Source organism: Gopherus evgoodei, chromosome 6, assembly GCF_007399415.2.
Source record: "Gopherus evgoodei ecotype Sinaloan lineage chromosome 6, rGopEvg1_v1.p, whole genome shotgun sequence".
NCBI lineage: Eukaryota > Metazoa > Chordata > Testudines > Testudinidae > Gopherus > Gopherus evgoodei.
The window spans coordinates 8,354,347-8,372,435 of record NC_044327.1 but is presented as its reverse complement, the minus strand read 5'-3'; the positions used below and the strand labels follow the sequence as shown (position 1 = coordinate 8,372,435).

General features: G+C 44.5%; 1 protein-coding gene across 3 annotated transcripts in view; it reads right to left on the bottom strand.

The window, feature by feature from the left end:
* Positions 1-18,089, bottom strand: part of LOC115653110 (protein regulator of cytokinesis 1-like) — a 54,968-nt gene that overhangs the window by 30,186 nt on the left and 6,693 nt on the right. For all 3 annotated transcript variants that reach the window (XM_030565846.1, XM_030565847.1, XM_030565845.1), the window contains exons 4-6: positions 8,896-9,018; positions 3,128-3,361; positions 2,303-2,473 (exon numbers count right to left, since the gene is read on the bottom strand). In XM_030565846.1, the coding sequence (XP_030421706.1) occupies positions 2,303-2,473; positions 3,128-3,361; positions 8,896-9,018 (528 nt within the window). The remainder of the gene's footprint in view (positions 1-2,302; positions 2,474-3,127; positions 3,362-8,895; positions 9,019-18,089) is intronic.

Here is an 18,089-nt window from a genome sequence, read left to right as displayed (position 1 = left end):
AGTGTAATACCCACACCAGCGGTGCCGGGGGTTGAGGCAGGACAGACTCCATCATAGCTATGAGGTCCATGGCTGTGGAGAATGTCTCCGCTGTAGAGGGGACCGTAAGCTCAACCACAAGCCTCGGCGGGGAGCTCTCAGGGACCGGAGTCGATGGTCCCCGCGGGATCGGAGTCGACGGTACCGCAGCAGTTGGTGCCGCAGCAGGTGTAGATGCCGGGCAGTCCGAAAGAGGCTGAATCTGCGGCGCAGAGGGCACAGAGGTAGTGGAGAACTCCGACCTCCTCAGTTTCAGGGAGAGAAATTGGTGCTGAGCAGGTCCCTGCGCAGCAGATGGCCGGTGCCATGGTGTCTTAGCGGTGCCGGCACGGTCCGGTGCCGGACGAGCGCTTCTAGAAGAGTGCTCAGTGCCGAGGGTGGAGGGTTCAGAGCTGCCTCCATAAGGAGACTCTTTAGGCGAAAGTCTCTCTCTTTCTTCGTCCTTGGCTTAAATGCCTTGCAAATACGGCACTTATCTGTAATGTGCGATTCCCCGAGGCACTTGAGACAGGAGTTGTGGGGATCTCCTGTAGGCATCTGCTTGTGGGCCCCGGCACCGGGTGCGGGGAAGGGGCTAATGCCCAAACTCCGCTTAACTATATACACTAACTATGTAAAGAACTATTAAACTAACTGTAATTATATAAATTCCAACTATATACAACCAAGATATCAAAGAAACTACGAGTAGCTAGGGAAGTGGAGGACCGCTAAGCCGCGCTCCACTGTTCTAACGACCGACACAGGCAGTAAGAAGGAACTGAGGAGTGGTTGGGTCGGCAGGGGTATATATCCGGCGCCATGGTGGCACCACATCAGGGGGTGACCCAGCCGACCCACCGAGTGTTGCTAGGGTAAAAGTCTTCCAATGAACGTGCACGCGGCGCGCGCACACCTAACTGGAATGGATATGAGCAAGCTCTCGAAGAAGAAGAAAAGCTTTATTGGCTGAGAGAGAGGCAGAGGCTAAGAATGAATTGTCTAGGGGACAGGGAAAGAGTAAACCGGGGCAAAACTTTGATTACAGAGGATGGATTGGTTGGAATAGGAGGAAGGCAAATGATAGGCTGATGGAGATGAGAGTGCATTGGTGGTAAGATGACAGATTGTGCATTTCATAGAGGGCTGAGGGAAGCACAACAACAATTAGTGGGCCTTGGACATGCAGAGAATTGACTGAAAGCCAAGGTTGCAGTGATGGACTGACTGTAGACAAGGGAGAGCCAGATTCGAAAATCTTTGGGACAAAACAGAGGTTTTGATTGTGATGAACTGGGAATGTTCTTAATGTTTTCTCTGAATACTGTGGGAGGGCCTCAGTTCCTGGCTGACACTGTCTTCTAGCAACTGATGGCCTGGGCCCCTCCTCTGCAAAGGTGCCAGCTGAAGGCGTTGGAGACAAAGAGATCAAGTGACCTCTTGGCCCGGGAAAGGAACTGAGCAGAGGAGGAGGGGTTGGAGGGGGTTTGGGAGTCTGGAGCTGGCAGGGGACGAGGAGTGAAGTGCAGGCGTGGGGGTCCGGCTCACTGCCCCCCAGAATGGACCCGGCCGAGGGGTCCTGTTCGCGGTACCTACAAGCTCTGTTTTAGACTGTGTTCCTGTCATCGAATAAACCTGTTTTACTGGCTGGCTGAGAGTCACATCTGACTGCAAAGTGGGGGTGCAGGACCCTATGGCTTCCCCAGGACCCCGCTGGGGCAGGCTCGCTGTGGGAAGCACACAGAGGGGCATAGGATGCTGAATGCTCCAAGGAGAGACCCAGGAGGTGAAGACATGTGAGCTTCTTGCCCTGAAAAAGTCTTCTCCAAGGGAGAGGAGGTTCCCCAAAGTCCTGACTGGTTTTGTGGGGAGCAGTTCCAGAGCATCGCCCAGGGACTCCGTGACAATGATCAGGAAAACAGAACATAGGATACAGACAGGCATGAAGTGAAGAGAAGAAAGGAGAGTAATCAGGGAACAGGGAGCAGAAGAGGACAAAAGGAAAACAACATAACATGGAGCAGGTGAGTGTTGCAAGTGAGGACCAGGAGTAAAAACTAGGTGTTTTTTCATCTTCTATTGAGGCATCTAGATCTGGCCACTGCCAGACAAAATACTAGACACGATGGATTACTACTTCTCTTGCATTGCAATTCCTATGTTCTTAAGGATGTAGGAAGTATTAGAATGGCAATGCTTATACAGTCTAATTATAGGTGTCAGTGTTACGTGTGATCGTTAAGAACAATTACTATATTTTCTCTTAGTCACTTAAAAATCTAACCTTATTAACAAGTGTTTGAAGAGCTTCAATGTTCTTATTGGTAAGACAAAAAGGTTCCTCATCATCAGAGAGTGCCTCTTTTTCAAGAATAGAATCAGGTGTGTGCCCAATCTCTTCATTATATTGCCTGATTTCGTTTCTTAGTTTGAGAAAAACTTCCAGACGTCGTTTCTATTGAAAAATTAAAACAAGCATTTTATATACAATTGCTTAGAATATTGTCTCATACTGAGGCTCTGTTGGTTAAGATACCATGTCAAGACAATAGCGAAGGCAGTATGATTTGGCTAGTTTAGGTAATTCAATTTTCTGAGTATGGATTGATAGTTTTTGTACAGTATAGATACAAAGCTATCTAAAACTTAAAAGCACTGCACAGAAGCTGAAGTGTACACCATCATCCAAGTACTATCTGCTAATCACAAAGGGAGAAAAAGGAACTCAGTTCATAGGAACAGCATTTTAAATTTTAGTCTTAGACAATGTGAAGTTGTGCTTCATACAAACATTTTAAAATTTCATCACTATCATTTCCCATAATAACTTAAAGAACTCCTTAAACAGGGTGAGATGTCTCAGCTATATAATGCCTTTAAATATATATACAGATAATCAGCCCATAATATGATTTAATTAAACTGAATTAAAAATCAGTATTAAACTAAATACTGTAGTATTAGCTACACTCAGTGATCAGACGACACACTGCAAGTAGCATTCTTTTCCAGTTAAAATGCAGAGGTGGAAAACACTTTCCTCTACAGTCTCAAATCACATTTCATTTATTGGATTTTTAAATTTTTTTTTTTTTTAAACACCACATACCTTCTCATCTGAACGCATCCGAACATGTTCCTTTAACTCTTCCAGCTGTAAACGACTTGGAATGCTGCCAGTAGGAATATAGTAAGGCGTGGTAAAAAGCTCAGCACAGAGCTTTTCATCTTGCTGCTGAAGTTGCTTCAATTCCTCCAGCCTCTCATTTTTTTCTTTGAGTGTAGCATCTAATGCCAGTCGTAGATCTTTCTCCATCTGAAGGATGGATATACCCTCTTCAGCCTGTAGAATTTTTGAAGCAGGTTTTGTAATCATAAGGATACATAATGCCTTGTAACATTTGGTTGTGATTTGGCGTCAAGAAAAGCCGTCAGATACAATCAGTATGTGATAGACCAGAACTTCACGGTGTGCTGCTAGAAGGGAAACAGATCTGTACTTCTGCTTGTTGAAATTACTTACCTACTCACATTCTAATTCTTGAGATCTTAGTTGCTTCACCTAAGACTGATAACATTCTCTTACCCCAGAAGTTTAAACCTTAGGGGTTATATAGACAGTTCCCTACCAGCCCCGGAGTCTGTGCCTATACAAGGAGCCACATATTAACTTCGGAAGGGCCACCTGTGGCTCTGGAGCCACAGGTTGGCCACCCCTGCTTTAAGAGAACATCCTGTGTGCAGAATTTACACTCTTTAGTGCAAGAATCTCAAGGGATATAGCAGAAGAAAACAGCACAATTACAGTGAGAAGCAATATAGCCAACAGTATAAGCAGGTTTGTTTGGTTTTTTAAACTAGAGTTAAATAATGAGTATATGTATACCTGATCCAAACCTTCAAGATCTCTCAATATCAAGCGCAAGAGCCCACTTCTAAGAGTAAACACTCAGGCAAAAGACAGTCAACTGAGAATAAGGACCATCCAATTAAACAGGTCCCGAGAAGATTTTGGCCATCTAACCCTGGGAACACATTCTGGAGCACAAGGAGTCCTATACAGAGAATCAATCCAAGCAACAGCACCTTGTGTATGTGAGGAGGGGAGCCTGTAAGCTGCTTGGCAAGTGTGGGATGGAAATACTTCTAAAGCAAGCTATGCACTCTTACCTCCAATTAAGCAAGCCTTGATTGACATGGATTTGTCGTTTCAAGCCAACCAAGTCAAAGGAGTGTGAAACAGACATACACTGTGACATAGTCTTTTGGTAATCACATTAACCAGCAAATTGGTATGAAAACCTTATGCACTGGGTGGATTTTAGGGGTTTCAGTGTGCTCTAAGTAGATGTCCAAGGATTTTAACAGAGCATATGCAGGTGAGTCTCCCAGGATAGAGATGAAGGCTGTGACAAGTTGGGGATATATGTCTGTGTCAAATTATGAAACCCATTTTGTTTGGTGAACCTCATTTTGTTTCAAGGGGGTCTACTTTATGCTGCAACCTCCTTTAAGGACTAGAGTATTTTGAAACAGGGGTCTGACACCTAGTGAAAAGACAGAGACTGTGACAGAACCTTAAAGAGCAATCAACATTCAAAGACTCTCTTCAACTGCAACAATGGGTTTTCAACTGGTAGAGCCATTGACTTTGACACTGCACAGAAGCCAATGGGGCGTGGGAGGTAGGTTGAGACTTGGAACTCCCCTACCAAAGCATATGGGCAAAAGAAGGACAAAGACTATTAGAGAAGCACTCCTCTTAAAACAAAGTGGCCAGACAACCAGCATGTGCAAGACCACCAGGTTAAGGCAGCCAGACAGTGCTTCCTAGCCCTAACCTAGAAGTCACAGGAGTGGCAAGATCAGATAAGGAAGGAAGGGAGGTGGTGGCTATGTTCAAATTTGTGTAATACTAGCATGCTTTAAAAAGTTCACACAGGAATTTCTTAACCAGATACCTAAGCCTGTGTTTTTGCCACATTGTCCCTGAAGCCAGAGTTCTGGAGCTTGCAAGACTCTAGGAAAAAAATGTCTAAGCAATTGGTGGCTCAGGAGATCCGAGGTACTATTTTGGGGATCTAAGGTGGCCAAACTCTGGTATCCCACCGCCTAAGAAGAATGTCAGAGGGTCTGCAACTGGAAGTTGCCTAAAACCCCCAGAACTAGGAAAAGGGACCAATCATTTGGGTCCAGCAGTTGGGTCAACTCACAAGACTGATGGCCATCTAGAGTTACACTGGGCCAGACTGACATAGGCATGGAAACACGGAGCAGAACAGCATCACTAATGCAGAACTCCTTTCTGAACTGAGTCTGCACCACCACATTATACTTAAGACTTGATTTAAATCAGATTAGTCACTGAGGCCTGGTCTACACTACGCGTTTAAACTGATTTTAGCAGCGTTAAACCGATTTAACGCTGTACCCGTCCACACTACGAGGCCCTTTATATCGATATAAAGGGCTCTTTAAATCGGTTTCTGTACTCCTCCCCGACGAGAGGAGTAGTGCTAAAATCGGTATTACCATATCGGATTAGGGTTAGTATGGCCGCAAATCGATGGTATTGGCCTCCGGGCGGTATCCCACAGTGCACCACTGTGACCACTCTGGACAGCAATCTCAGCTCGGATACAGTGGCCAGGTAAACAGGAAAAGCCCCGCGAACTTTTGATTTTCATTTCCTGTTTGCCCAGCGTGAAGCTCTGATCAGCACGGGTGGCAATGCAGTCCCAAATCCAAAAAGAGCTCCAGCATGGACCATACGGGAGATACTGGATCTGACCGCTGTATGGGGAGACAAATCTGTTCTATCAGAGCTCCGTTACAGAAAACGAAATGCCAAAGCGTTTGAAAAAAAAAATCTACAGGCTACACAGTGCTGCGTGACAAGCGTAACGGGAAGCCAGAGACTCAAACGGACACTCATGGAGGGAGAGAGGGAGGGGGTACTCAGGACTCCAGCTATCCCACAGTCCACAGCAGTCTCCGAAAAGTATTTGCATTCTTGGCTGAGCTCCCAATGCCTGTAGGGTCAAACACATTGTCCAGCGTGGTTCAGGGAACAGCTCGTCAGTTTACTCCCTCTCCCCCCATGTGAAAGAAAAGGGAAAGAAATCGTTTCTTGACTTCTTTCAGTGTCACCTTATGTCTACTGAATGCTGGTGGGAGACGCGATGCTGCAGCAGTGAAGAGCAGTATCCACTCCTCTCCCCTCCCTGGTGGCAGACGGTGCAGTAGGACTGGTAATGGTCCTTCTTATGAACCCGTGAGTGCTCCTGGCTGGCTTCAGGTGAGGCTGGCCGGGGGCGCCTGGGTGAAAATAGGAATGACTCCCAGTCATTCCCAGTAGATGGTACAGAATGGCTGGAAACCGTCTTCATCATAGCCACGGGGGGCTGAGCTTCAATCAGCCCCCTCCCTTTCATGTGAAAAGAAAAGATTCTGTACTGCCTGGACTATCATAGCAGTGGGACGCTGGGCTCCTCTCCCCCACACTGCTTAATGTCCTGCCTGGACTATCATAGCACCGGGAGGCTGCCTTCCCCTCATTTTATGTCACTAAAAACTCAGTGTTTCTTATTCCTGCATTCTTTATTACTTCATGACACAAATGAGGGGGACACTGCCACGGTAGCCCAGGAAGGTTGGGGGAGGAGGGAAGCAACGGGTGGGGTTGTTGCAGGGGCACCGCCCGTGAATGGCATGTAGCTCATCATTTCTGCGGGATCTGACACAGAGCAGCTGTGCTCTCTGATACATTGCTTCTCTAGTACATTTGCCCCATATTCTAGGCAGGACTGACTATATTTTTAGAAACCATAAAGGAGGGATTGACTCGGAGAGTCATTCCCAGTTTTGCTTTTGCGCCCCTGGCCGATCTCAGCCACGGGCAGCCATGATAGCAGCAGACAGCACAGAAGGACAGATAACCGTCACCTCATTGCCAAATTACACTGGCAGCAGACGGTACAGAACAACTGGTAACCATCTCTGCTATCATGCAAAAGCAAATGAATGCTGCTGTGTAGCGCTGGAGTATCGCCTGTCCGCGGCATCCAGTACACATACGGTGACTGTAAAAAAAAAAGCTGAACAGGCTCCACGGTTGCCGTGCTATGGCATCTGCCAGGGCAATCCAGGGAAAAAGGGCGCGAAATGATTGTCTGCCATTGCTTTCCCAGAGGAAGGAATGACTGATGACATTTACCCAGAACCACCCGCGACAATGATTTTTGCCCCATCAGCCACTGGGCTCTCAACCCAGAATTCTAAGGGGTGGGGGAGACTGCGGGAACTATGGGATAGCTATGGAATAGCTACCCACAGTGCAACGCTCTGGAAATCGACGCTAGCCTCGGACCATGGACGCACACCGCCGAATTAATTTGCTTAGTGTGGCCACGTGCACTCGACTTTATACAATCTTTTTTATAAAACCGGTTTATGTAAAATCAGAATAATCCCATAGTGTAGAAGTACCCTGAGAGCACAAGTCACTGCTACCAGGAAAATGACTTTTTGTCTAAGTAACAAGCTTACATGGACCAAGGAACTCAAAGACAACTTTATCAAGTTTGTCAGGACCAACGTCCTATGTTGTGGGGGGCTTACTGCAAGATTACACAAAGGTTAAGCTCCATGTATACCAGACAACATGGAATTACGGAGACTGGTCTTCCTTGCACAAACTCATGACAGCTCACAATGGATGCTGAACATACCAGATGGAGATAATGTAAGGCAAGAGAAGGCAGTAGTCTAATATTTTTTCTACAAGACAAGTAAATAGGTTTGAAGTTATGAAACACGTCCCAGTTTTCTCTCCTGCTTTCCTGGCCCCTCATATTCCTTCACTCTTCACAGGGCTCCTCTGTACTCCTGAAACAGTAGGGAGGGGCTGCAATCATTCCTGATATCAACAGGGTATCCTACCCACTGGGAACAACAGGAGGCAGTGGTCATATTTGCCAAAGGCTTCATAAACTTCCTCTTTTTCCTACTGTAGCAAAATGGCAACCATTTTAACTGATGCGGCCTGAGTCCTTACAGTCTTCAGACCACAGTAGCAGTCATTTTTAAATAGACAATTAATTAATTTCTCTGAAGGGAGAGATTTGATAGCCTCTGCAGCTAGATTAACTATTTGTTATGATAGACAGTAAAGTGGCCCTTTCCCTAACAGTCTTCTATAAATTACACTTCTACCTCGATATAACACTGTCCTCAGGGACCAAAAATCTTACCACGTTATAGGTGAAACCGCATTATGTCAAACTTGCTTTGATCCACCGGAGTGTGCACCCCCCCCACCGAGCACTGCTTTACCACGTTACATCCGAATTCGTGTTATATAGGGTCACGTTATATCGAGGCAGAGGTGTACTTGTTTTAAGCAGATCTGCTCAGGACTGATCCCTATAGACCCACACTTATAATTTGTTTTTAAAATAGAGGTAGATGTTAGAAACCCTAATGAATTTCTGCTAGAGGCAAACTTTAGATTTCTTATGAAAACTGTACGGTGAGGGGAGAGAGAGAGAGGAGGAGGAGGAGGAGACAAACACCAAAAAGAAAAAGAAAAAACCCAAAACATGTATAGAAAATTCAAAAAGCATAAATATTAAAGTTGAAATTTTACATCAAAAGAGCACATACATGGTAACATTTGATCCACATTTGAACAGTTTCAAACAGCAAATTTAACCTTGGAGTCAGCTAGTAGATTCAGCAGAAGAGAGTCCTGTGGCACCTTATAGACTAACAGACGTTTTGGAGCATGAGCGTTCGTGGGTGAATACCCACTTCGTCAGATGCATGACGAAGCTAGTAGATTGTGTATCAGGCATAATAAACCTAGAGCCATCTTACCAGGTAGGGGTCCAGCGACAGTTCATTTCTCAGTGACGTCAATTCCTTTTTACGGCGTTCAATGCTGCTTTCAATTCTTTCCTTTAACTGGCATTCCTCTGTAATCATTTCGTTCAACAGATTCTGCCCAGGAAAGGATACAAAATAATTATCAATAAGTAGGCCAGATCCAACATACTTCACAGTTACCAAGCCCAACACTGGGCCCAGCACTAAATTATCAATATAATTTGTAAATTGCTGTACAACTTCTGGTTAATGTTATGAGGCTGCCACTATGAAAACTGTGGTATCATGAAATGCCTCTATTTCTGTGTAGCCACCATTGCTGACAGGACCTGTATCAGGAACACATCAGACTAAGGGCTTATCTACATTACAGGGACTACAGCAGCATAGCTTTGGCACCATAGCTATGCCACACAAACCCTGTAGCATAGATATAACTGTGTCTAACAATGCAAGTTTTTCCTGTTGCTGTAGTTAATACATCTCCCTCAGTGGTAGTAGCTAGGTCAACTGAATCATTTGTCTTATCAACCTAGCCACATCTACATCAGGGGTTAGGTTGGCATAGCTACATCACTCACGGTGTGAATGTCGCTAGATCAATCTAAATTTTAAGTGTAGACCATGACAGTGGAGGATCCCTAACTTTAATGTTTGTACTGTGATTAGCCAAAAGCTATACTGATAGCTGGAGCCTAGGAGTAGCTACACTTCTGCCTACTTGTTGGGCGGGGGAGGGGAGTGGAAAATTTCCAAAGAGGACAGATAAAGCAAGGGTTAAAAAGGACTATGGGTACAGTTACACTATGGTCAGGGAGGTGCAATTGCAGCACATGTAGGCACACCCAAGCTAGCCAGCTGGCTCAAACTAGCTGTGTAGGTGTGGCAGCACATGCTTGCTGCCCTACTACATACCCATGGTTCCAGGCTACTTGGGTGGCTAGCCTGTGCCCTTGCAGTTACACTACTGCTTGTAGTGTCTTGACTCAGAGCTAGCTCAGCTATGTCTACATGTGCTGCAATTGCACCTCCTGTTTGCAGTGTAGATATATTCTCAGTGGGAAGACTGGGAGAGCCACACAGGAACTTTTGGGCAGGAGAGAGAGAGAAGTGTCCATGTTTCAGAACACAAACCATGCAGCAGAAGGACCCTGGACCAGCCCAGACAACTGATGCCAGCCCAAAGAATGCTCTGGAATGGTGAAGAAACTGCAGCAGACAAAGGAATGTAAGTTTTATTTTTGGACAGAACTGTATTTCCTCACGTGAGTAACAGCAATGGCTTTAGAATCCTGTGCAAAGTGTGCATTTGTGTTACACTATTCATATTCCCCTTGAGAAAGTAAACTATGAATCCAGAACATCCCAGAGCAGGAGCTCTGAAAGAGGGTATGTTTAAGCCAGGGTTAGGCAACCTATGGCACGCATGCCAAAGGCAGCATGCACGCTGATTTTCAATGGCACGCACGCTGCCCCGGTCCTGGCCACCGGTCTGGGAGGGTCTGCATTTTAATTTAATTTTAAATGAAGCTGCTTAAACATTTTAAAAACCTTATTTACTTTGCATACAACAATAGTTTAGTTATATATTATAGGCTTATAGAAAGAGACCTTCTAAAAACATTAAAATGTATTACTGGCACGCGAAACCTTAAATCAGAGTGAATAAATGAAGACATGGCACACCACTTCTGAAAGGTTGCTGACCCCTGACTTATAGAAAGCGACATTCTAAAAATGTTCAAATGTATTACTGGCACGCAAAACCTTAAATTGGAGTGAATAAATGAAGACTTGGCACACCACTTCTGAAAGGTTGCCGACCCCTGGTTTAAGCTATGGGGAGAGTCAGAGTGGCCAGCACTGGTTCTAGGGACTGGGCAGCAGGCCATATAGTTTCAGCTCTCAGAAGAGAGCAGACACAATGTCTGCACCCCAAGTGTGCCTAGAGGATCCAAGAAAACTGCTGTGCTTGAAGTCCAGTCAGATTCTGGAGGCTTAAGGAAGCTGAGGATTCAGCAGCTGGATTCCTGCACAGTACACTGGTGAATGGCCAAGAGGTGGCACTTGACTAGAGTTATGACAGTTGTTAAATCATATTTCTTAGACACATGAAAATAATTTGGTGAAAGTCATTATTGCATCTGCAAAAGTGGGCATGCATTTTGAAACTCAATTATGTGCAAAATCTAGGGACGTTAAGGGAACATAGGTCTAGATCAGGAGACCCATTTTAATGGGGTCACCAGGGCTAGCTTTAGACTTGCTGGGGCCCGGAGCCAAAGCCAAAGCTGAAGCCCCAGTGCTCGGGGATGAAGCTGAAGTCCAGTAGCTTCACCCCTGGGCAGCAGGGGTCTGGTTACATGCCCTATGCCCAGGGCTGAAGCCCTTGGGCTTTGGCCCCCACACCTAAGGTGGTGGGGCTTGGGCTTTGGGCCCCCCAACCCAGCGTGGCAAGCTCAGGCTTCAGTCCCCACTCCTGGGGTCATGCACTAATTTTTGTTGTCAGAAAGGGGCCGTGGTGCAATTAAGTTTGAGAACTGTGGGCCTAGATATAGTCAGAAGCTTCATATGCTTAGAAAATAGCCTCAGAGAAAGAAAGACGGTAGCAGCTCTTAGAAAATAGTCTCTGAGGAGGGACTATTTTCTATGCACATTAAGGTTTTGACAAAACCTAGAGCTTTGGTCCCTTAATGTCGCTAGATTTTGCGCACTGAGTTTCAAGTTTCCACTTTTGCAGATGCTATAAAGACTTTCCTCAAATTCACTTCTTCTGTTTCCTCATTTATAACATGGGGATAATTCTAACCTCCTCTGTAAAGCACTTCAATATTAACTGATAAAAAGCTTCTATAAAAGTGAGAAATGATCAGATAGTTCATAGAAGAATCATAGAATATCAGGGTTGGATGGGACCTCAGGAGGTCATCTAGTCCAACCCCCTGCTCAAAGCAGGACCAATCCCCAGACAGATTTTTACCCCAGTTCCTTAAATGGCCCCCACAACGATTGAACTCACAACCTTGGGTTTAAGTAGGCTAATGTTCAAACCACAAAGCTATCCTTTTTATCATCATTTACAGTGATCAGCCAATTGCCATTTATATAGACTGTCACAGCAATGCACCATTTTAGTTTTTTTTCATTTTAAAAGGCCTATCTTCAACACTAAGTCCCCCCACCAACTCCAATCTAACAGACTTCATTGTTAGGACTGGAAGGGACCTCAATAGGTCGTCTAGTCCAGTCTACTGTGCTCAAGGCAGGACCAAGTAATAACTAGACCATTCCTGACACATTTGTCTAATTTGTTCTCAAAGACCTCCAATATCAGAGATTCCACAATCTCCCTAAGCAATTTATTCCAGTGCTTAACCATTCTAAGAGTTAGGAAGTTTTTCCTAATGTGCATCCTAAACCTCCCTTGCTGCAATTTAAGACCTCGGCTTCTCGTCCTATCCTCAGAGGTTAAGCAAAACAATTTTTCACTCTCCTCCTTGTATCAACCTTTTATGTACTTGAAAACTGTTATAGCCTCCCTCAGTCTTCTTTTCTCCAGACTAAACAAACCCAACTTTCTCAGTCTTCCCTCATATGTCACATTTTCTAGACCTGTAATCATTTTTGTTGCTCTCTTATGGACAAATTGGAGAAAGTCCAGATCTTTCCTGAAATGTGACACCCAAAACTGGACACAATACTCCAACTGAGGCATAGTCAGCATGGAGTAGAGTAAAAGATTTCTCATGTCTTGCGTACAACAACACTCCTGCTGATACATTCCAATGAATTAATTAATGCTCCAGGAGAGGAGCTACACTCAAAAGGTTCTGGAAACGCACAAGAGAACCTGAGCAAATGTCAGTGCAATGATGTGATTAGGTTAAGCATTTAGGAAAGTGCTGAAGACACGTGAAGGAGAACTCAATGTTTCCATTTTGAACTTCGTTTTCAGTGACTTGTTTTAAGTTGTTCAAATTCAGATAATTCTGATAACTTCCAACCATTTGGAGATCAGGAAGGAAGTGGAATAGGTCCCTAGGAATCTTTCAAAGCTTGCTACCTCAGACTGCCAAACCACTAAGCTGCAAATAAGCTACGTTTTACCATGTTCATTGAAACAGAAGACTAAATCAGCTCTAGGAGATTCTGCAGGATTCTGTTGTACAGCACTTGCTGCCTAGATCCATCACCAGTTGAACCAGAAAGTTGGGAGCTACTTTGCATATGATCTCTGGGGCAATATAGGGCTAGCTACTGGACTACAGCTACAACTGGCTGCTGAAGCACAGCTGGAGCCTGCAGATGGCTGGATCAATACATGCTGGGTGTTTATATGGATGAGGACACCCACAATTACAAGACAGGGTTAAAAAGAAAGTGTTAGGAAGCAATAAACCCTCAGGTTTAAGGGAATTAGCCATCCTCTGAGGGGTGTAATCAATTAAGTTGCCATAGGCCACGTATTCTATAATTGCCCATTTGGGGATTTCTAGCATCTTATTCTGATCCATCTGGTAACAACTGTTGTTAGGCAGGACACTGGTCTTGTGGACCACTGGCCCAACCCAGTATTTTAATCCTTGTTGTCATGTCTAACATTCAGTTGGGAAACTAGTCTAAGTAAGGGCCATGTGTTTCCATGTCATGTGTGATCCTAAGCACTAGAAAGTACTTTAGCAGTGGTGAGAAGGTATGCCTATCAAGCATCTCTTATGAAGTTTGGTCTTATTTTTATTTCACTAGAATTTGGGCAGTGGACTTTGCCCACGAGAGATTTATTATCCACTTATGAAATCTGACCTAATGCACATTTTGCCAATTCATGCCTAAGAGACCCTTGAAAAAGTCAAATGGTCTTTTCTTAGTTCCTTTGTAAAGATATAAATAGCTTCTTAGTGGGCTACATATGGCATATTTCACTTTAGAGGCAGTTAATTGGTTTAAATTCAAGACAATTGACTCTCTGACCTCAGATGGAAAGTCAATTAAAATTTGGGATTGATCCTGTATGCAGGAGCCCTTAATTAATGAGTTAATGAAGTTTCAGAATTTTAGATGTAAATGTAAATGGTCACAACCTATTATAAGCAACTCTAAAGTTAGTACCTCATTTGAGAGGAGAGATTATTCAATAATTCTCAAACCCTTACTTAAATACAAACAGTGCTATTTTCTTCTGGGTGCATTTGGTATTGGCTATTGAAGTGCATTATAAAAAAGACTAAGCACTTTGGATCAAGGATGGTCTTTGCTGTACAGTACTTAGCACAATGGAGTCCTGGTCCAAGACTGCGGCTCCTGCAATACAGATAATACATTCCATATGAGCATCCTCTTAGTAACTATGGTTCTTAAGCAGAGTCTGATCTGGGTGAACAAATGCGGGCATCAAAGTTTAGTTTTGTAGCCTGAACTTAAGTTACCATGAGTCATAAGGGAGAGGAGTTCAACCAACTCAGCATGGATCCCTATCCCTCCCCATCATGATCACTGTGGTAGTTACTTAACATACAGCTTTGGTATTCTTGACTGCAGGCAGCCTTTATTCAGCTACACAAATAAGGTGTCAATACTCTCCAGTTGCCCCATCTCATTTTCTGATCATTTGGCTCAGTCTGTAACTCTTATCCCTGTTCCAGTCTCTCAGAAAGGCTGTTGTAGCAGTGAACTCCTGTCATAGTAAACCTTCCCCCTATGTGGATGATCACCATGCATTCAGGAAACTTAGATGTATTATTTTTCTTCAGGGAGCATCTATAAGATATATTGCCCATATATTAGCTAGCAACACACAGCTACTCTTAGTATCTCTGCTTGATCATTATACAGCCCCTGCTTCCTCTTCCTATTACTGAGCGCATTCTGTGCCCCCCCCCCCAAAAAAAATTCTGCACACAGTATTTTAAAATTCTGCAAATTGTATTTGTCAAATAAACGTGGAGGCTCCAGCATGACAGTGGGGAGCACAGGCCACAGGCTGCACACAGGTGGGAGATCACTGTGCAGGTTCCCCTGGGACACAGCCTCAGCCATGAGGCTGCAGCCAACCCTGACACAGTGCAAGGACCAGGCCTGCCCAGAAACACCCCAGGGCCCTGCCCCTCTGTGCCAGGTGCACTAGGCATAGGCAGGCAAGTTCAGCAAGGCAGGATCCAAGTGTGGAGGGATCCAGGTGTGGGTTGAGAGGGTTCTGTGTTGGGTGCCGTTCTGGCTGCGGGTGGTTCACTGTGAGACCCAGGTGCAGCGGGGGGGGTGGGGAATCCGGATGCACAGGGGCCTGTTGTGGGGAGCAGGGTGCAACAGTAAAGGACTCTGCAGGGGATCCAGGTGAAGGTAGTTGGAGCTTAGTCATAGAGGTATCGGTGGCGGGGGTGGGGATAAAGCTCGGCAGGGAGGTCTGGTGTGTGTGTCAGTGGGGAGGTCCGGATACTGGGGGAGCTGGGCCAAAGTGCAGCTGGTTGGGGGGTCGGTAGGGTAGGGATCCAGGTGCAGGTGCCTCAGGGTGGTCCAGGTGGAATGAGGCTCATTGGGTGGGGTCAGTATGAGGGGATCTGGCTGCACAGAGGTTGGGTGGATGGGGCAGCAGCTCCCTGTACAGTGATCCCTCCCCCTGCACCTGAGGAGCAATGGGTGCGGGTAGCATAGGGAGATGGGGGGGTGAGATGGAGTTTTCAGAGCTTCCTACAGCCAGGGGAAGAAATCTGGGGGTGGATATGACAGCACCAGAAAATGTGAAGGGGAAGTCCCATCCTCCCCAGCCCAACCAGGACCAGCGGCTGAGTCTAGCGCAAGGTAGGAGCCACCAGTCAGGTCTTCCCCAGTCCTGCCCCTTTCCCCACAGTGATTTACTTCTCTGCCAACTGCCCTAGGCAACTAAAATATACTGCTAGGGAGGGTCATATGACTGCTCTTGTGGCTTCCTTTTGCTTCCCCATCAGAAAGTCATTATTCTGCAGGGAAGCAAAGATATCTGTGGGGGACATATTCTAAGCATGTGCAGAATTCACCCAGTCTCATATTTAGCCTCTAGGTACCCACATAAGCAACCCAACAACACTGAACAAGTGAAATCATGAAGAGGCACACAAATGTTTAGTATATCTGGCACATAAATACCTTGCCACCCTCGCTACAACAGTGCCATGCAAACACCTGTTCTCACTTTCAGGTAACATTGTAAATAAGAAGTGGGCAGCATTATCTCCTGTAATTGTAAACAAACTTGTTTGTCTTAGTCCTACTTCTTGTTCAGCCAATCACTAAGTGGACCTTTAGGCTCTGACGTTTTACATTGTTTTGTTTTTGAGTGCAGTTATGTAAAAAAAATAATTCTACATTTGTAAGTTACACCTTCATAATTAAGCGATTGCACTACAGTACATTTGAGGAGCTGAAAAATACTATTTGTTAATTTTTTACAGTGCAAATATTTGTAATAGTATAAAGTGAACACTACACTATTGTGGGGGGAAGTCAGATAAAACAGTATGGTAAGCATGAAAGAAGGTGTTTTAGCTTGGGTATTTTCTAAATAGTAGAATATAGAGCAACTTTTTTTTTTTTTTTTTTTTGCAGTTTGAGAGAAGCAGTAGAGATCTTTAATTCACATGAAAATGAGGAACATGACCATTTTTGGAGACTCTTCTTAGTTACTGATCCTTGCAGCACGTTTTCACTCCTGCCTCCATCCACCTAAACACTAGTTGCAAAGTTCAATATTAATTGTTACAAAGAAAACAAAAAACTGCATGCCTGAGATTCCAGCATTTGTTATGTGACTCATGTAGAATCCTTCCAGTTTTGAGTACTACTTTACAAACTCCACAATTTACGTATTTCAGTGTATAGATGCTTAACCTCAGTAAACCCCACCCCTAAAGCTTATCAGAGGTATGGTATTTTTGTCTTCCATGAACGGTAAGATTGTGACCCAACAGGTCTGCTCTGTCTCCATCATCAATGGAATTATAAGTCAAATCAATAATGCAGAGAATAAGAACTACCACCACTAGCATGAGTCTTTTCTCCAATATAGGATCCTAATGAGTTTCACTACTTTTCAGAAACCATTGAGAATGCTGCAGGATCATCTTGCCTGAAAGAAGAGCAACATGAAAACAAACACCCAATGGAATGTTTGAATGTAAAAGATTTGGAGCAAGTTTAATGTTCTCCTGCTTAACTAGAAGCCAGTCATTTTAATTCACTTTTAAATTAAAGAGAAACTAATGGATATATCTATATACACGCCTCTCCTTCTACACTGCCCATATGTTCCAAACTAGCTTGTCCCTTCCCTCCACTATACCATTTACATAGTTGCTCCGTATCGGAAGACTAATTGCATCCCAGACAGGGAGACCGTGTCCTCCAGACATATCTAGAGCTTACAAATAGAGAAAGGGAAAACTTTAGGCTTAAACTCATCTCCTCAGCTTGCAGGATTGCAAGAGCTTTTTACTTCAGCCTGGTCCAGTAGCTAACTTCAGACTGTGAATTCAGCTGATATCCAGTGAGCTAAGTGAGGTACAACCCTCCATCCTGGTTACCAACAGACTGGATAAAAAAATCAGTATAGTCAGATGAGCTCAGAGAAAGTCATGAGGCGTTTGCTCTGATTATTCTAATCTTTGGGAACACAATATAGCTACAACCTGGCAGAACTTCTGCACTCTGTGCACTAGACCTACAGTATTTTAAAAGGGATACTAATTGTTACAAAATTATATCAAAGCTAATAGGATGAGACACTTAAATTACAGATGTTGAATTCACACATTGACCTTCAGCATTCTCTGGTCCTCAAGCTTTACCATCTGTTCTGTGGTAATCTGTTCAGACACACTTAGCTAAGAAAATCATCAATATTAAAATCGCATGTTGGAGTCAGAGGTATATAGGCATCCATTGCTTTTTATGAAGGGCTCTCTTAATCTAATTATTAGTGACCTACCCTTGAATTCTAATCCTTCCTAATCTCTTTCAGCTCTAAGTCTAGCCAGCAATATCTGGTTTGTTTGCTTTAACAGGACAACCACTGAATGGTTTGTCAAGTATTGTGAACATTCACTTGGTTTACAAGTGGCTCCCATATGGAAACAAACTGTTTCAATCTATGGGTCCTTTATTATGCATGTAATCTTACAAGTCAAAACTGCCTGCTGTTGTGCTTCAGGGTAGCT